Source organism: Aythya marila (genome assembly GCF_965140915.1).
Source record: "Aythya marila genome assembly, chromosome: 10".
NCBI classification, from domain to species: domain Eukaryota; kingdom Metazoa; phylum Chordata; class Aves; order Anseriformes; family Anatidae; genus Aythya; species Aythya marila.
This window is the reverse complement of record NC_139051.1, coordinates 11619627-11638906: the sequence shown is the minus strand read 5'-3', so window position 1 is coordinate 11638906 and position 19280 is coordinate 11619627. Positions and strand designations below refer to the sequence as shown.

General features: G+C 38.8%; 1 protein-coding gene across 1 annotated transcript; it reads left to right on the top strand.

Moving 5' to 3' along the window:
- Positions 1-950: 950 nt before the first annotated feature.
- On the top strand, positions 951-17942 carry RUVBL1 (RuvB like AAA ATPase 1). Its single transcript, XM_082767838.1, has 11 exons — positions 951-1118; positions 1739-1825; positions 2455-2587; positions 6485-6636; positions 7945-8034; positions 8889-9038; positions 10352-10415; positions 11630-11828; positions 13700-13802; positions 16941-17032; positions 17362-17942. The coding sequence occupies exons 1-11, from the start codon at positions 978-980 to the stop codon at positions 17519-17521; spliced, it is 1371 nt and encodes a 456-aa protein (XP_082623964.1). The 5' UTR covers positions 951-977; the 3' UTR covers positions 17522-17942.
- The last annotated feature ends 1338 nt before the right edge of the window (positions 17943-19280 follow it).

Sequence of the window (19280 nt, the reverse complement as noted above, 5' to 3'; positions counted from 1 at the left end):
ACAGCAGCATCCCCTTGAACAAACAGGCCTGCATCATGCTGTTAGTCCACTAACCTTGCACATCACAGACATAGCCACAGCTTTATTATCAGACACGATGCATTAGTGGGAAGAGTCCTCTCGTTTTGGAGAGTAATCCCTGTATCTACAAGGATAAGTCAGGGGAACAGGCAATTCCAAGATGCTCTGAGATTTCACAGAAGTGGTCTCCATTGCAAGCATTTAAACACCATACAGAAAGTGCAACAGGTGAACCACGGGATGGCACAGGTGAGAGCTGTGGGTGAGTTCTGTGAGGGCACGAAGCTGGCTGCTGAGGAGATGTTTATTCCTCAATTCGGTAGCCCCAAGCTCAGGAGGAAGCTATTAGATCATACATACAGCATACTGGAAGACAAATTAAAGCCTCAGGTGCTTACATAAGTACCTTAGACATACAAAATGGAGTTATTTAGCCGTTACACAGGTAACTGGAAGAATTTAGGAAGACACACTCGGGAGTAAAACCCTGCCTTTTGCTACTTCCATGACCAATACCTAGAAACCCCTCACGGGAAGCTTCACCTCAGCTCTGTGAGCTGCACCCACTGCCAGCGGGGGCAGGAGACCACCGGGAGCAAACCGGAGCCCCCTGTGGCGAGGGGAGAAGCAGTGCCCCCTGCTCCCAGCCCTCAGCCACCCCCTGGCCACGACCCCCGGCTGAGGAGAAGCCGCCTCGCCCCCGGCCCCCCCTCCCCGCAGCCCCCGCTCGCCGCCGGCCCCTCAGAGCGGCGCACCGGGAAGCGCCGAGCCGGACGCTAAACCCCAACGCACCCCCTGACTGCGACGGGCAGCCGCCTCAGCCAATCAGCACCGAGAGCGGGCGGCAGGCGGACCAATAGCGGCGGCGCGGGGGCGGGCCGAGCCGAGGCGGGCGGGCGCCTTGGCAACGGGCGGGCCGCGTGCGGCCGTGAGGCGCGGAGGGGAGCGGGGCCGCCATGAAGATCGAGGAGGTGAAGAGCACGTCCAAAACACAGCGCATCGCCGCCCACAGCCATGTCAAGGGGCTGGGGCTGGACGAGAGCGGCACCGCCAAGCCGGCGGGGGCCGGGCTGGTCGGGCAGGAGAACGCGAGGGAGGTGAGATTGGGGGGGGTGGGGGGGGAAGGCCCCGATCCTGGCGCCTTCTGAGCTGAGGGGAGGCCGGGCGGCAGCCCCCGGGTTTTGTGGCCCCGTAGCTCTGGGCTTTTGGATCCGGGCTCCTTCTCGTTCGCCCCGCGGTGGCTGCGGTGTTCTGCGCCTTGAGTTTAAGAATTAAGGTGCCAGAGGCAGCAAAAAGCCGCCAACAGGCAGAGATGCGCTGCAAGTGGGGTTTGGGGCTTCCTTTTCAGCCCTGCATCCGGCCCTCGGGGAGTGCTTCAGCGAATTGTCGTTTGGAAGGCCCAAACCGCGCTTCTTGCTTTATTTTTATACCCTGATACATGCCTGTTGCTCGGAGAGAGGGAAAGGATGCTGTGCTCTGACGTTTGAGTTTTGCTGTCTTTGATTATTTAATTTTTTTCAGCGTGCTAGATAAAGTAATTGTGGGAAGTTTTTTTTTTTTCTGATCGTGTGTCTATTTTATATGCATAAAATTGTAATCCTCTTTATTTTAGTGGGTTCACATGACCTAATTTTTCTTGACATGTCTACTGTTACTGGAATGAAAAATATTACAGCAATATTATTGTTAACAATGTAAATACTTATTTAATCTATAGGCTTGCGGGATTATAGTGGAATTAATCAAAAGCAAGAAAATGGCTGGTAGAGCTGTACTGTTGGCAGGACCTCCTGGAACTGGCAAGGTATTATTTTCCTTATTTATACAAAATAAAGTATTCCAAGAGCTATTTTCATTTTATTTCTTGCCCAAACCATTTTGGGGTAGTGGTTACATATTGTTTTCATCTACCGGATTTTCTTTTTCATTAAGGTATTGATGTGTTTCCCCGCTATATTATGTTTTGATTTTTGCCATGTCATTAACGTTGGCTGTATCCAGTGGTGTGTTCAGGCATCATTAGTGTACAGACATCGTGTGTAGATTATAAACACATAGGTGGTGTGGTTTCTTAAGAAGAGGCTTCAAAATTAATTTTAATATAATATCCTAGATAGTTTTTGCTTTTATTTTTGCCCTCCTGCTATTTCAGGCAACTAGCATTTGTATCAGATGTTAAATTCAAGTGTACAGTATTGTTCTGTTAAGGTGTTTTATGTATCTTTGGTAAAAGTCACTTAATGTCTAATATGTTTTGTGGAGGAGGGGGCTAGCTATGTGTGAGACATATCTGTCAGACAGAATGGATCTAACATTAAATTGGTAGTTGACAGATGGAAAGCGATAAGATAAGGAAAGTTAACTCTGTGCAGAAAGAATCCTACGTTCATCCTTAAACAAATTAAATGCATAATGTCTTTTTCTATTTTTAAGACTGCTCTGGCTTTAGCTATTGCTCAGGAACTAGGCAGTAAAGTTCCCTTTTGTCCTATGGTTGGAAGTGAAGTCTATTCCACTGAGATCAAGAAAACAGAAGTTCTAATGGAAAACTTCCGACGGGCAATTGGTAAGTTTCAGAAAAGCAGAATAATTAAGTATTTGCATGATACTTACTTTGTTGTTTTTTTCCAGTCATCTGAAAAGGAAGGTTTTTTCAGTGGTCATGGTGGTTTCGAGATCACGGTGTATGTTCTTTTTTTCTGTGTTGATCTTAGTTTGGTGAATCTCTTCTCATACTTAGTGGAGTCGGTAAGGCCCTCTGGATATAAACCATAATATAATGGTTGTCTCCCACAGTTATTTTTGGTTTACTCTGCTTCCCCAGAGTCTCTTCTCGACCTCCAGGTCCATCTCCTTTTGCCTTTGACTGCATAAATACAAAAGAAAACCTATTTTTAGTTTCTTACATTAGCAGAAATACTTTTAGACAGCAAAATGGTCTCTCCTTTTTTTTTTTTTTTTTTAGTGATTTTATGCTATTAAGCAAACAGCCTTCTTCGGGGACTCCCAAATGGCAGTGTTAGCATGACTTAGTGTAACAATGAGCCCAGAGGAAATTTCTGTGCCAGCAAAATAAATACCTTAACTTAATATCTTCCTCAATTTTCTTCTCAATTTCAGAGTGCTTGTACAAGCTCAATGCAAATTTAACCAATTTACAATACAACCTTACTAAGTATCTAAAATCTCTTAGGTGATCTTTGCTGACAGCTGATAAACGCAGTTAAAGTGGCCCTTGTTTGTCTGAGGATTGCCTGAAGATAGCCTAACCAAAACACTGGACATATTAACAGTTAATTTTCCTGGTTTCTGTACCATGTTTCCCCTCTGACTTCATCAGAGTATTTGATGGCAGTGAAGATGTCTCTCAACTCTGCAACCAAACAAACGCAGTCCATTGACTTTTATAAGAAAGCAACTTTCAGTAGTCTGTGGTCTTCTAGTTACCATGAGTCTGGCAGGGCCTGGGGGAGGGAAGCCAGAGAGTGAGCAGTCTGCAATATTTCCTTGATGTGATGAAGTTCCCTGTCAGAGATCTGGAAACTTGAACCAAGAGATGAAACTTCTGCCATCCGTGTTGTCAGTTGCAGAGATAGCAGTATTTTAACTCTCTCAGGTTAACAGCCAGATACGTTGTCAGTCTCCTGCATTCCCTGAATGGCAGTAGAGAGACACTTCTAAACAAATATTGGTGTTAATGAAAGATGGAACCTCTTTTATTCCTTTGTGTTGAATTCTCTGTCACATTTTCATAACACAACCTTTATTGAATGTTTTTATCAGTGTAAAAAAATATTTTAAAGGACTAGCATCCATTGTTTTTCAAAATGGAACACTTTCCAATCATGTTCAAATCTCAGTTAGGTTTTAGATCCCTTGCTGGGTAAATAAATACTTTAAAAGGGTGCATGTTCTAAAAAAGGATTTTGTATGCACAACGCACTGTTTGCTGTGACTGGGTGCAAGAAAAAAAAAATGAACTTAGGTCAATCAATACCTGATTATTTTTTTTTGTATGATACCTTACCAGCAGGTTCTATATATATCATCTATATTATTTATAAAAATTATCAGGGTTGTTAACATCAGTTTCTTCTTTTTTCCTTTTTTTTTTCCTTGGAAACAAGAGAATCTGACATGTTCAAACACATTGCTGTATGAGGAAAAGGGCAATTCAGAGTTTTCAGAATTTTTGTTGAGTCATTTAATAATAGACTTGACATTCTCTACTGGCCAGGCACTATCTAGTGTATAGAAGGTAGATTATTGTATGTAAGAAACATAAAAACATGGAGTGGGAAATGAGAAGATGGAATTGTACAGGTTTTAAAAACAAAAACCACTTCAGATGAGAGGGATTAATATCGTATAGAGCTTATTAGCAGCTGGCAAGGATGATGACAGTAGCTAATGTTACAAGCTCAGACGCAGTAACAAATAACTACTAGAATAGCCCCTTGAACAGCATGTCCATTCCCTGTATCTCCGAATTGTAACTGCCAGTAAATCAAATAAGCATTGTCTAAGTTCATATGTATAACGCTACTGAGCCCAAACATGAAGCATTCTACAACTTTCTTCTTAGATTCATGCTTCTAATTTGTAAGTAGATGCCTCTGTTTAAGTTAGAGCTCATTTAAGAGTGAAATTTGTAGCTGATAAATGCAGGTTGATTTGGAAACAAAAGATAATCAGCAAATTCAGAACATGATTACCTTTGCTCAGATCATGCTAAACTGTAAATATTTTCTATGGGCGTATCTATGTGAACACATCAGTTTAAATTAGAGGCACGCTTTTGAAGCAAGTCTCTGGGTTATCCTTGCTGGCTCAGCTCTGGTTTGTGCTGTGGAGCAGACTCTGATCATGTGAATCTGCTACTTTTCAGAAGAGTGAAACTGGAAGATGTACTTTAGGAACATACTAAACTTACCGCAAGCATGAATGGCTTGCAGTTTGTGGGAGCAGAACAGTGCTTGTGCTGAAAGTTTAAAAACAAAGCAAAAAGGAAAAACAAGCCTGTGAATGTCCATTTCTCACCACCAACAGTTTTGCAGTACAGTTTCCCGTATTACTAAACATTCCTTGCATATGTAACCCATGCGATACAGCCTTGTCTAGGACAATTTTATAACTCAAAGGTTCATTATTTTTTTTATGTGATGGTTTGGCATACCAGAAAAACATGTTAAAAATTAACTTCATATAGAACTTCTTATATAGTGCTAAATAAGAGAAAACAAATACTTCGTACCAAGAAATCACATTGTCCACAAATATCCTATTTTTCACATTTCAAATCCTACTCTTGATTTGGGTCCAGTAGAGGGAGACAGACTCATATTTGTCAGTTCTTTCTATTTCCCTATCAACAACTCAAGATTACTGGTGAAGAGTCTGATCTATTTCAAAGTAAAATGAAAAGTTGAGGAACAAGGAAAGTTTTATAAAGTCCTAATAGCCTCAGACTGGGCAGGATGACTTCCTTATATCTTGTTACAGCCCATTCATTATTTTTGGTACGGCATATGTGTCTCATAAAATGCTTTATAGAGTCTCTTCAGATGTGGGCTCTTTGAACTTTTATGTAGTTAGAACATCTGCATAATTGTAGTGGTGGTGATGATAGTGCTTTTTCTTGGGGACAGTCTAACTGTAAAACTCCTCAGCTTTGTATTATTTATCAGTTTATAACAACTGTTAGTCCATTACAATAGTTGTGACAAGAATACAAGATACTCAGATACTGTGATGATTTCTGAACTATCTGAAAAACAGCAAAGTAAGGATGTCAATGTCACCTCTTTTGGAATAGTTTTAAGTTTGCATCATAGCAAACTGTTAAATTTTATCTAGCTCACCTTTTGCTGTTAACTTGACAAATATTTTACATGATACATTAAGCTTTTATTAATTTTATGAGATTCTAACATACCTGTTAATCAATTTATGCTATTTTTAACTTAGTTGCTAATTTTTTTTTATGAAGTTACTTATTTTCCTCCTCTTTCCTGACTTAGCAGAACGTTTCTGATAGTATGAAAATTGTGTAAAACTCCTAGTTACTTTAGTGTCACTGATCTTTAGTTTCAGAATTTTGATGAATTTTTTATCTTTAACATAGGGCAGCAAATCTCCTCTTCGAGGGGAGTGAAAAGAGAAAGGATACTGACGTTTGCTTCAAGAGCTAGTAGTAATGGGCAGAAAGAAAATTTTAGAGTTTATTAAACTGCTTTTCCGTCAGAACTTGGGCTGAGCTTTCCCTTTCATTACCCAGGATGAGTATTCTCACTTTCTATTGAAGAAGAGAATTATAATTGATCTTTCAATTTCTGAAAATAAAAAAATCCCATTAAATGTAATGAACCCTAATGATACGTTAAAATTTGTTGGCATTAGTGCAGCAGACTCTTGAGTGTTTATGGCCATTGATTTGTGTACTATTCCAAACAATTTCTTGCAGGATTGAGGATTAAAGAGACCAAGGAGGTTTATGAAGGAGAGGTTACAGAACTAACTCCATGTGAGACTGAAAATCCTATGGGGGGTTACGGCAAAACCATCAGCCATGTAATTATAGGACTCAAAACTGCAAAGGGAACCAAACAGTTGAAGGTATGGATGGTAGAGTCTCAAAAATTTCCTTAAGAATTTCATATCTGCGATTTCTGTTTTTAGCAGTTCTTATTTCCTTTTTAAGCTCTAGATCCCCAGTTGTGTAGCATAACAATGCCAGGAGACATTTTTGCTAGACAACTTTTCCCTACTCCTGCGGATGTACGTTTATCTGCTTTTCGTAGAGATTATTTAGATGTTAGTCTTTTCTCCTACCCATTGAAATGAGGGGTAATCCCATCACTCAGTCAACAGTTCCTGTTATTTTTCTGTCTGGCAACACACACTCATGCACATTCAAGCGAGCTAAAGGAGAGTTTAAACAGGAAGAGATTCTGATGCAGTTTTACAGCCTTACTAGCATCACAGAAAAAATGGGCTTAGCTGAGAATCTGAGCTACAACCTGCCTCAGACTATGATGTGCTCACACTGATTGCAGTTGTAACTTTGTGGTCATGACAGCGAATGTACAAGAAAGCTTTTGTTTGTTTGTTTGTTTTTTGTTTTCCTGATACGCAGTCGAATTTTTGAGTATGGTTTTGGGAAATTTTGCCTGCTTCAGTATAAATAGTTCTTTCTGTCACATCCCTTTCTATGTGTGGAGATGTGATAGAGAACTAGAAATTGAGCTGGTAGCTTGCCAGCACAGACCCACTTTCCCTTTGTTTTCTTGTACAAGTCTCTGTCCATATTGTTTAATTTCCCTGTCAGTTAGAGTGTGAGAGAACTGAATGCTGTCTCTGTTAAGCATCATCTTCAGTTTGTTCACTCTGAAAACTAGAAAATGTAGAGCAAAAATGAATAAATATGTACTAAGAGAAACAATAGCATTTAACGTATTCCATATCCACTTTCCTTCACCCAGCTCCACAGAGGATGCAGACTCAAGAGATCAAGTAGCATAAACCAGTGCAATAGCCAGTTTTTTTTGTGAAAGTTTTGCTAGAAAGCAAACAAAGCACCACATCCTAGGTACAAACATATTGTCACTTCGCACAAAGGTATACTTTGTTACTGCAGTCATTATCATTATGTTTTTGGCTCTTAATGTCACTTTCTTCAGACATTTATTTTTATGTAAGGAAGTAAGTTTTGTGCATCTTCTTTCAGATTTTACAATAGAGACTAAGGTTGTACTCTACCAGTACTCCAGGTCTTACAGCTTCATAAAATCCTACAAGGTATTGTGGGGGGGTTACAGTTTAATTTTGCCTGATAGGAGTGAGCTTTAGTCTAAGCTTCTCTTCCTCCATTACCATAATAATATGGAACTGTTTTGACCAACCGTGATGTTTGTTTGTCTCCAGCTGGACCCAAGCATATTTGAAAGCTTGCAGAAGGAACGAGTGGAAACTGGCGATGTTATTTATATTGAAGCAAACAGCGGAGCCGTCAAGGTAAGATAAAAGTTCTGCATTTTTATGCAGGTGGATGTATTCTTGCAGGTCCTTCTCTGCCTTTGTTAAAAAGCTCTCCAATTTGTTAAGCTTAATTGACGTGAAATGGTTACGTGAAAGTTTTAATAAGAGCCTAGTGTTTTCCTTATCTATAAAGAAAAATATCTCTTGCACTGAAAGAGCATGGTCATCTGGTTCACAATTGAGGTCATCTGGCAAGGAAGCTATCACTGATGCTGCCTGGATGAGTTTTCTTTCCTGTAAGATCAAAACATCTTTAAGGGAAGGGGGGAGAAAACCAAGCAACTTTAGTCATTTTCAGGCTGACATGTGCAGTGTATTTAATCTTTCTTTTATCGCTCTGGTATTTTCTCCACAAGATATATACACGTAGAAGGGAAAACTGCATTAGTTAGCATTCTTTTCATATCTGATTCAGAAAGTAGTGTACAGCGATACTTGCTGTTTAATGGATGAGCATAATATTTTGTATCATATAATAAATCACCCACCTACAAAGGAGTCTTGAACAGTTCTCCCAATCTCTAGCTAATCTGCTGGATTTGTCCTTTAGCAAGAATTGCATACAGTTAAAAGAAGAGGGGAGGGAGAGAGAGAAAAGTGGAATATTCTTACTGCTAAAATATCAGGTGCATTTCACCAGAGTTTTTGAGCTTTGATCAGTAGATACAACATGCCTTTTGCTAAATCAGGGAGGGGGGTGTCTGAATTGTCAGACTGAAGCTTTTCAGTACTGTAATTGTGAACCAAGCCCTTTATCAAGTTTATGTCACTCAAGTTTTGGCACTGAAACCAATTCTATACCTGGGCTTTTCTTCTTTGCCTTTCTCCAGAGGCAAGGCAGGTGTGATACGTATGCTACAGAATTCGACCTTGAAGCTGAAGAGTATGTTCCCTTGCCAAAGGGTGATGTGCACAAGAAAAAGGAAATTATTCAGGATGTCACCCTGCATGACTTGGATGTGGCCAACGCTCGACCTCAGGTACCTGACTCCACAGATGAAGTCTTTACAAGAAAATTACTTTACGTGGATGTGATAGCTTTTAAAATAATCAAGGAGATGCAAAAAGCTTTGAGATATCCTAAATTACCTTAAATAGGAAGAGCAGCATGTCTTACCTTGAAGGCCACTCTACCTCTCCTCTCTGTTTGAAGGGAGGTCCTACCTCAGTTGGCTGCCTCTTTGGCCCTCCTGTCCAGGTCAAAGAGGTGGTTGCTTGGTTAGGATTCACTTACGAATATTTGTCAGAGGAACTTCCACATGGATATGTGGGATCTGCTACCTTCACAGTAAAAGCATAATCTAGACCTGCCTCCCTCCTTCCACATACTGCTGTGCCCCATCCACTGCAGAAAAAGCTGAGTGGGCTGCTCCTCTTGACCAAAGAAAAAGATTACATCTTTCTCTCTATAAGGAGAGATGTGAGGTAGCAGCAGCCAGATCTGCATAATTTTTTTATTGAAAGTCATGAACACAGATTAATTTCTTCTCTAGCTATGGCTTTGTGGTCATGAAATAGAAATTGCAAGCACTATGATAAATGATCACAAAGTATTTTTGACTTTGCTGTAGATTCTTTTAATGTCCCTGCTTCCTTCAGAAATATTTCATAACCTCTCATTGAACTTCCTTGTGATTTTCACTAGAGTTCTGAATGCATTTCAGAAAACAAAACAACAACAAACAAACAAACAAAAACACAACACTCTTTACTGTATCTTAACATAAACTGAGTATTGAGGAAACTCCATCTCTGTCATAAACAAAAGCCACTGACAATACAATATCCATGTTTAAAGGCTGCCACTCCTACGCTGTGATACTACAACCACTTAACCTATTCCTCTTCAAAATAAACATACTTTTTTTTCCAGCAAAATCATTTACATGATAAAATTGAGGAATTAAAAAGTGTTAAAACTCAGCATAATTGTGTTGATAGGTTGAACAGTTACAGTGTGCACAGGCCATCCCAAGTCTCTGTTCCTTGATGATGTTTTCAGTTCTTAATGAGCTTCTGTTACAATTTTTAAAAGAGGATATCTCATTTTGATTTTTTGCGCACTCCAAATGAGCAAGGCTAAAGAATGAGTGGATGAGATGGATAATTAATCTATTAGAATACCACTGTGGTAAAGTTACCCACCCTTTGGCAAGTTATCAACCACTGATTAAATAAAATATCGAGTTAAGTGTAAGAAACAACTTCTTTAACCACTTCCCAGTTTTTAAAATTTGCTTTGTATGTGTTCACTAGAAGACTTAATAGTTGATCTGTAACTTTCTTTTCCTAGGGTGGGCAAGACATCCTTTCTATGATGGGACAATTGATGAAGCCTAAGAAAACTGAAATTACCGGTATGAATCCTTCATCATATTTCTGACCAACATAACCTATACGTTTGCTAGTTAGAGAAGAATTAAAAATCATGTTACTCATGTGACATCTCTAATGAATGCCTTCATAATATTTACTCAAAAACATTCAGATTTGAGAGAGCAGTGATACAACTGCCACAATTGCAATAGCTGGAAAGAGTACCAACATGTTACTGGTTCACACAGATAGTTTCAAACTACATACTGAACTCTACCCATCGTCTCGGAGAGAAAGAGGTCAGAAAGGTAGTGCCATCCCCCTTCTCAAAACATAGTTCCCAGAAGGTGCATAGTTCATATTTTTCTATAGCCACACTGAGATCCAAACTGACCCCCCCAAAATCTAAAAAACTTAGGCTGTTTCTTACATGAAGCAACTATGCAGTATTTCTGTGGAGCAGAAAAAAGGCTTCTGCAGACCTTGATTTGGTTTTGACCCTTCTATAGCAGCTGCATTTTGACTTGATGGTCTAAGTGCACTGCTGCTTTCCTACCTACAGATCATGGAAGGAAAAAAGATCTACAGAAAGATCTATTCTGTTTTTTGCTTTGAAAGAAATGTTTCAGTAAGTGACTATCTAAATTTAGATCAAAGTCGTCTTCAATATTTAACCGGAATGGTGCTCTTCTGAAGTTTTTCTTCTGCTCCAGACGTCACTTTGCTTATTTTGAAGTCAGATTTATCCATATAACATCTTGCATGACTTTGAGATCCAAATGTTGACAGAATTTTTATATAGCCCCATATATATAATGCACATGCTCATATAATTGGTTAAAAGAACTGCCTTGCTGAAATACAGTAGGAATATTTTATTCTTTTGTAATGTTCTCTTCACCCGTGCTTGGAAACTCAGTTAAGCTTCATGTTTTAAACCGATGTTTAGCTGACTGTCTTTTCTTCCTCTGATGTAGTGTTTCACAAGGTAAGATAGAGAACAGACTGCTTCAGTTCAGTGCCAGAAGTTCGGTTTAGGAATAGTTTGATGCACAGGTGTCTCTACAATATAGCAGTGAAATCACAGATCTTAGTTTAGTTTTAAATGCCACATCATTTTGATGTCACAAAGATTTACCTTGTGGCAATAAAAAAACAACCCATGAAAATTTCAAGGAGAATATTACTCTAAGTCTTTCATAGAGACATACAGCTCACTAGCAGAATAACTAACAATTTCTTTTGGTTCTTGTAGATAAACTTAGAGGAGAAATAAATAAAGTGGTAAATAAATACATCGATCAAGGCATTGCAGAGCTGGTCCCGGGTGTGCTGTTTGTAGATGAGGTTCACATGCTGGATATTGAATGTTTCACATACCTGCACCGAGCACTGGAGTCTTCTATTTCCCCCATTGTCATCTTTGCTTCCAATCGAGGAAATTGTGTTATCAGGTATGTCTAAAGTTGAATTTTCCAGTTTCATTAGTTGGGTTGCAAGCTCCATTAGTGCTCCAGAACTGCTCATGAGCTTCATGAGGGGAAAAGCACTTCATGCCAGACTGACTGAATTAAAGCAGAATGAAATTCTTCATTTTCTCTAACAGCCTCTGAATTGTCTGTTTCCTGGGTGTTCTATTACACTTACCTTTCTCTTTGGATACCCCAACACATCTCTTGCTTGTGCATTAGGGACTTCCAGAGCACCAGAGCTACAAATCTCTAATATCATGGTTTCCTGCTTCTGGATAACTTCACTGTTTACTATCCTTCTTGCATCAGACTTCAGCTTCCTGTTCTTACTGTTAAAGCATATCACAGTTCAGCCTGTCCCCATTCTCCATTCTTTCCTACTATATTAGGCTGGATTTTTTTGTTTCTCCATCTTTGCCAACTAACTTATTTTTCATCTCCACTCCAGTTCGTGCCTCTACTTCAGTATTTTGCACCCACACAACACATTCTTCAGATTTTCAGTAAAAGTGTGCTCTTTCAGATTCTTCCTGAAGTTTTACTGCTAATTTGTGGTCTAGGTCAAATTATGTCTAAACAAGCTGTCATTAGCAATGATTGCTACTCTCTAAATTGATTAAATTCAGCTGTGTAACCAGCTATTCCTTTCACTCTTACTGGCTCATCTGGTATTAATCTTTCTTTGTTTGCATTGCTTAGAAGTTAAGGTGATAAGCTCTTCAAAAATGTTTGAGGTAGATGTTGCAGTGCTCTTTTTACAAAGGCATAAAAAGGCCGTCTTGTAAAAATAGAACAAACAGCTCTGTCAGCGTGGACTGACAGGAACACATGATTTAAGAAAGGAAGTTTTCCATATAATAGTTGTATCAAGTTTTGGTAAACTAAATCCCTTAAAAGCAAGGCCTTTACTGTATACTGTTATCTCACATAGTTGGTGAAGCTCTAATTCACCTAGTGGTGGCTCTTAAAAAGAAAAAATTAATTGTAGCTGAGTTTTTAAATCATAAGAGAATTAACTGATTCAGAGGAAACAACACCATCTACTCAAGAGTACAGGAGGAGATGATTGCAGGACATTTTGATTTGTCTCCCACAGAGGACTGCAACAAAAGGTGAAATGCTTAAAGGCTGGCACAGAAATTGGAAATGTAGTTGTCCACCAGCACTTCACCATTTTCACCTGTGATCTCCGTAGGTCTCATGAAACGCAGCTCTCTTTCATTCTTGACTTCACAGCAACTCATGGTTGTCTTGGAAGAGCAGAGTAGATGTACCTGTAATTTTGCTGTTGGCTGCTTTATGCCAAACAAATAAAATAGTTGAGGGTCTAGATCCTTCTCTATCCTTCATGCACAGATCTCCAACTCGGAATTTGCTGGATTGCAAGCATGTAATGTAAAACCACTGTGGTGGCTATACGGGTGAGGGAAATACTGAACGAAGTAATGGCTTGTTGAGCAAGAGAGAATGTTCTCCCAATTAATGATAGTGGGTATCATTTCTATTGACGTTGGTGAACAACTTAGTGAGTTGTTCCTTTCTGGAAGATACTTCGGAACATTAGCTAAGGCTGTATTGTATAAGATGCAATGAAGAGAAACATGAAAAAAAGCATCACCACAAACTATTTCTGAGTGACATTTTAAGAGTTCCAGAAATAGTATTTGTTTCCTTCAGGCTGTCCAGTATGAACTAGACCATTTCCTGTCTGTATCTGAGGAACATGCCTGTATGGGGAAGACATAAGAATTGTAAACCAGTAGATGTGTAGTCACCTATTACTGATATGAGTCAAATCAAGGTACTGAACTCAGAGCAGTAGTTGATCCATTTCTGTTTGCTTTCTCCTTCAGAGGCACAGAGGATGTAGTGTCTCCTCATGGAATACCACTGGACCTGCTGGACAGAGTGATGATTATCCGAACCATGCTGTATACACCCCAAGAAATGAAGCAGGTATAAACATTTTAAAGAGCTTCTAAAAAGTCCCTGAAATTCTAGTATCTTGGGATAGCTGCTATGTCTCTGTATATTCTGTTGCTATAGAGCTGTTCGAAACTGTATGGTCAGCAGGGTTTGTGCCAGAAAGCTTACCACTTCCTAAATGCATGCTGCTTCTGTAACCATTGAGAATAAGCCAGTTAAGGTTCTGCCTGCGCTTTTTTGTTGGATTTCCGTCCACTGATGAGTTTTATTGGTAAACACATCTAGAGCTGAAAGTGACATCTCACTTGCATGAAATGCCATGAATTGTTAGCTGACCACCTCTCTTGCACCGCTGTGCTTTCCATAGAGTTTGCAGGTTCGAGGAGGTAGCTCTTTTTCTGTTTGTTATGAGGGGAAGTGTTAGATTTTAGGACCAATGGTCCCACTCCTCAGGCTGTTCCTCCACACAAGAGATGAGAGAGGTTACAGAACGCAACTTCATGCACTGCATTTCTGCCTCCATGCTCTGTACTGTAGCTTTAACCTTCTGGAGTAGTTCCCTGAAACTGGAAGGAGTTTTATGCTCCTAGTCAAGTTTGGAAATGTAAGCACAGTAAATGTTGCAGAGATACGCGTCTGAATGCCTGGAGCCTTTCCTGTGGGACCATCACAACGTATTGTGTATCGATTATAATGCTTGGGTTCCATTATGATGCACCGTGTCAAAGATCCCCCTCATTAGCGTCTCAATGCTGTGAAGTGACACAATGCAGAAGACATTACAGTTTATCATGTCAATTCTTTGTATTATTTAAGAGATAGTGTCAATGGAGGAGAGCGTTGTCACGAGATAATAGTCTCCTGCTGCTGGATAAGTGCCAAGGTGAAGCTGAGGCATTTATCGAATATAAACGTAGAGGCAAAGCTTCACTTCATTTGGTTTGAGGAGCTTTTCACGTACAGCTGAACCATGCTCTGGATGATTTTTTGTGCCTAAAAGGATACTTTAATGCTTTAAAGTACAGATAATAGTAGAAGCAGCCCAGTGATTTCAATAACACGATTATGTATTTTCTGCATACAAAACAGGTATTAAAGCGTGATTTCTGCTTAGTCTGGAGATGTTAAAGACAGTTGTCTTGACTTCCCTGTATTGTATGTGAATTTTGTGCAATTAGGGTAGCAAGAATATGCACTCTGAGCTATATATAGCATGTTTAACAAAAAGTAATACGTATAAGTAATACTTATCTAGTGTGCTATATTATCATGCAGATAATACACTGTTAAAGAGCTATTGTCTGAACTGCTGATTTTTCAGAAGAGCTGGCTAAGCGCTGTGGTTTCCACCCTCCGCAGGGATGAGGGCAAAAGTGTTTACAGTAGCTTTTCCTAAAGCTAAAAATACATACAGCCTTTTTTCATAAATCATGTTCCCATAGTCAGATAATCTCATTTTCCCTTAAATTAAGGCTTTTGAATGACTTCTCCTGGGAGAGAAGGAGGAGCTGTTTATTACCCTTGAATGTAACTAAATACAATTGAGGGGGTGGGGGGAGCAGGGAAGGACAGTAAAAATAAGAGGTCCATTTATTTCTCTGTTTTTGCTCCCATTTTTCTTTCATGCTAGGAAGAAGTTTTCCCTGGTTATGTTTCTGTGTGAGACTCCTTGCCTTATCACAACTGATGTGCTTATCAGTGCAAGAATTGTCCTTGTACTGAAAAGTTTGTTCCTAACCAGTAGAAATTCCATTGTATAGCTCTGCTGTGAGAGAGCAAGACCCAGTTACCTTGGTGTAACCAAAACAGGGAGAATATGGTCCTAGGAAATTCACTGTTGTAAGAATATTCTAGTCAGACATTGTGGTAATCTTTTTTTGTTTTGCCTTTGTATCAGATAGAGGTAATAACTGGCACATTCTGTTCATAATGTATTTCACCTGGCAAACACTTTTCCTATTTCACAGCAGCTTGTTTATATATGTATTTGCTGGGTTAGTGCCTTAGACCCTGATCCTTCAGTAAGATTCTGCAGAGTTGCTAGACAAAATGTTTTTTTATTTAAATAGTTGTTCTTAGAGACGTGGCATTTAAGGTGTCTTGTTTCTAGCAGAAGAATAAAGTAGCAGTATTTCAGCGAACAGAAAGTGATATTTGGGTGATCTATAAGATGGAAAAGGTCTTCAATTTGAAATTGCAATTTGCAGTAGCATTTCTGATATTCAGTATTAATATCTTAGCACAACTTCCTACCATTTCAAACCACTTTTTTACTCTGTTCCCTACCCTGACTCTCCTGGCGCATTTTTATGGCTTTAATTTAAACGAGTGCTTCTTGATATCTTGTTTACAAAGCTGCCAAAGTGAAAAATACCTGTATTATATGAGGCTTGCAGTTCCAGAGTTATCTCAGCACTACAACACAACATCATTATCCAGTCTGCCCCTTATCACTCAGCTGGTAATACGGACTACCGAGAGACTTGTGCCACTTTTGTTACAGCTTTATATGCTCAGGCTTATTGGTGATATCTTGCTCTCCAACTTTGTAAAGATCTTCAAACTGGTACGAGCCTGAGACTGTTCTTGAAAGATTAGATTCTTCTTAGTGATTTTTTTCTTCTTGCAGGAATAGGTGAATCTTAGAAAGTAACTTTTTGATTTATTTTACTATCTTAATGTCAATTGAATAAAAAGTGTGTTGTGAGTTCCTAAGGGAAGAGTATATTTTTTGTAGGGCTTGCTGGAGAGCTCTGCTGTGTAGCAGCAGCAATACACTACAAAATTTGGGAACAGATGTAGCTGTCCACAAGACTCTAGCTGTCACTGCTACTTCCTGCATACTTTTCCATTTCCCTTGTTTAAGTTCTTATCTATGAATGAAAAGCATAGTTTATACCTTGCTAACCAGTCAAAATTATCAAGAAATAGTCCAGATATGTTATTTTACCTGCCTTTTATAAGTTTTTCAACATTGTATTTACTTATTCAAAGACTTAGAATTCCACAAATCTGTTCTAGTTCTGTGGTAAATTACACGAGGATAACTCCATACCATCTCATTTTATAGCACGTCCCATCTCTAAGCTGACAGAGTTTCTAGAAAGTAAGCTAAGTAGCATGCTAATAGTTTGGGCTGTTACCTGACTTAATCGTTCATCCCAACAGATCATAAAACTTCGTGCTCAAACAGAAGGAATAAATATTAGTGAAGAAGCTCTAAACCATTTAGGGGAAATTGGTACCAAGACAACCTTAAGGTAAGATGAACACAGTGTGATTTTCTGCTACATCTTATGTATGACTGGGTTTAAAAGCACTGTAGGATAATTCTCTCTTGGAAGTGAGACAGCCCTCTCCCATACAATAACACGCGGTTTATTCAGAACAGTGTTGATGTTACGAAAGATTGGTAATCCTCCTGTTCCCTTGTTTAAGGAGTGTACATGCTAGAGGATCTAAAAGATTTTTTTTTTTAATACTGCTGAGGGAACTGTGTGTTTCCTAACAAATTTCCCACCCATACGTACATTTAATTCACTGGGATGAACTGAATTGTAATTATTCATCCATCTCTGTTTGATCACAGGTACGCTGTGCAGTTACTGACCCCAGCTAACCTGCTTGCCAAGATTAATGGGAAAGACAGCATTGAGAAGGAGCATATTGAAGAAATAAATGAACTTTTCTATGATGCCAAATCCTCAGCAAAAATCTTGGCTGATCAACAAGAGAAGTACATGAAATGAAGAGCTTATGTTAGATGCTTTGAAGTGGCTTTAACCCTTACCCAGGACTGGCTTAATTAAAAGAGACAAACCATTAACATTTCTTATTGGGACTGGAAATTATTTAAATATTGGGCTGCTTTGTCAGGCCAGAATTAACTAGCAAGTGTTCCTATTTCATTGTCAACAAAAAGATTCTCTGTGATTTGTGTAACATCTTAGTCTCCCTTTTATGAGTACATCTGAAACGAATAGCTCTTGACCCATCGGTTTTGTTTGTTAGATTTTGTTACAGAAGAGCTCTGACTGAAGTTGATGTTTAAGAACAGTATTTTCTTTAAGGATGTTGTTTTGAAATAGTTTTCTTTTACAGATATGAACAATTTTTTTTGAAAAATTTGTCTGAAGTGATTTATAATAAAATATTTCATGAATAGTGGAAGTTTGCTTGTGTTTGTCCTGCATGCTCACCTACCTAAAGAAACAGTTGAAATAAAAAAATCTAGAATTCACTAAAGCGAAATACGGGTAAAGTGGATCTGCAATAAAAACAGATTTACAGCAGATGAAAGATGCAGTAAAAGAACCTTTCTTAAGGTATCCTTTTTAAGGACCTTTTTCTAGGTCTTGTTTTTTTATTCTCTGAAGACTGTTTTGGAAAATGCATAAATATAGAATAATTACTACCTTGGCCTTAACTTAAAGCATTTCTTCTGGAGTACCTTATCCTTTCTTTGAGTTTTCTTAAAGCAGATTGAAAAAAAATGAAAAATATGGTTAAACAAGACAGAAGCATTATGTTCTTTCTTCACTTTCTTGCTCAAGTACAATCAAAAACAATTTGCAGACTAAAAACATTAATATTCATATATAATAAACATGAAATTTAGCAGATAGTGAAAATAATAGCCAATTGAAGTATTGAAATTGTTCTACAGACTTTTTATGAACCTCACCACAGTCTCTTGTTCACGAAGCATGCTTCCTTCTCTAAAAACATGAATACGTGTGTATAACATGACTAACCTCACATTCTTTTTAGAAACTTTAGTGATTTAAACTATTTTATGTACACTTATTTAAGTAAGCGTAGTTCTTAGGGTAAGAGGGGAGGAGGGAATAATAGCTTGGCACAGGCACCCAGTTTTAAATGTTTTTCCTTTTTAGCAACTGCAAACTTGATAAGTTTTCTGTTAACACTTCTTGTTCATCCAAAATGTAATCCACACTCCTAAATGAGAAGCACTCTGACAAAAATCCAGCATGCGGCTACTAAATCTTCCACAAATCCTTCACAGAAAATCATTCCTTTCTTACACTGGTTGACTCTCAGTAGTAGTGCATTAGGCAGGCACTGGCTATTGCATTTTTCTCTTCAATTAAAAAACACCTCTGTTGCTCTTGCTTTCCAAAGAGTTTTTTTTAAGAGTTCCTGGTAGTTAGTTTAGAGAAGTTAAAATGACAACCGTGGTACACGTTTGTATACATTTCATTTACATAGCTTAATTCCTGCGTATCAAATATAACAAAGCTTCCTGGTTAAGTCTTAGTATTCTGCCTTCTAAAACCAATGCATAAACTCATCGTCTTTAGGGAAGGAATCTAACTGCTAAAAACCTCTGTCCTCACTCCCATATGCTTTAGCAGCTTCTCTCTTCCTTGTGCTGAATTGCTGTTTGTTGAAATGGTTAATGATTTTTCAGTTCTAAAAAACAACAAAAAACACCACCATGGACTGGACAGCAGAGACTTCTGGGGAAAAAAAAAAAAAAAAGAATGG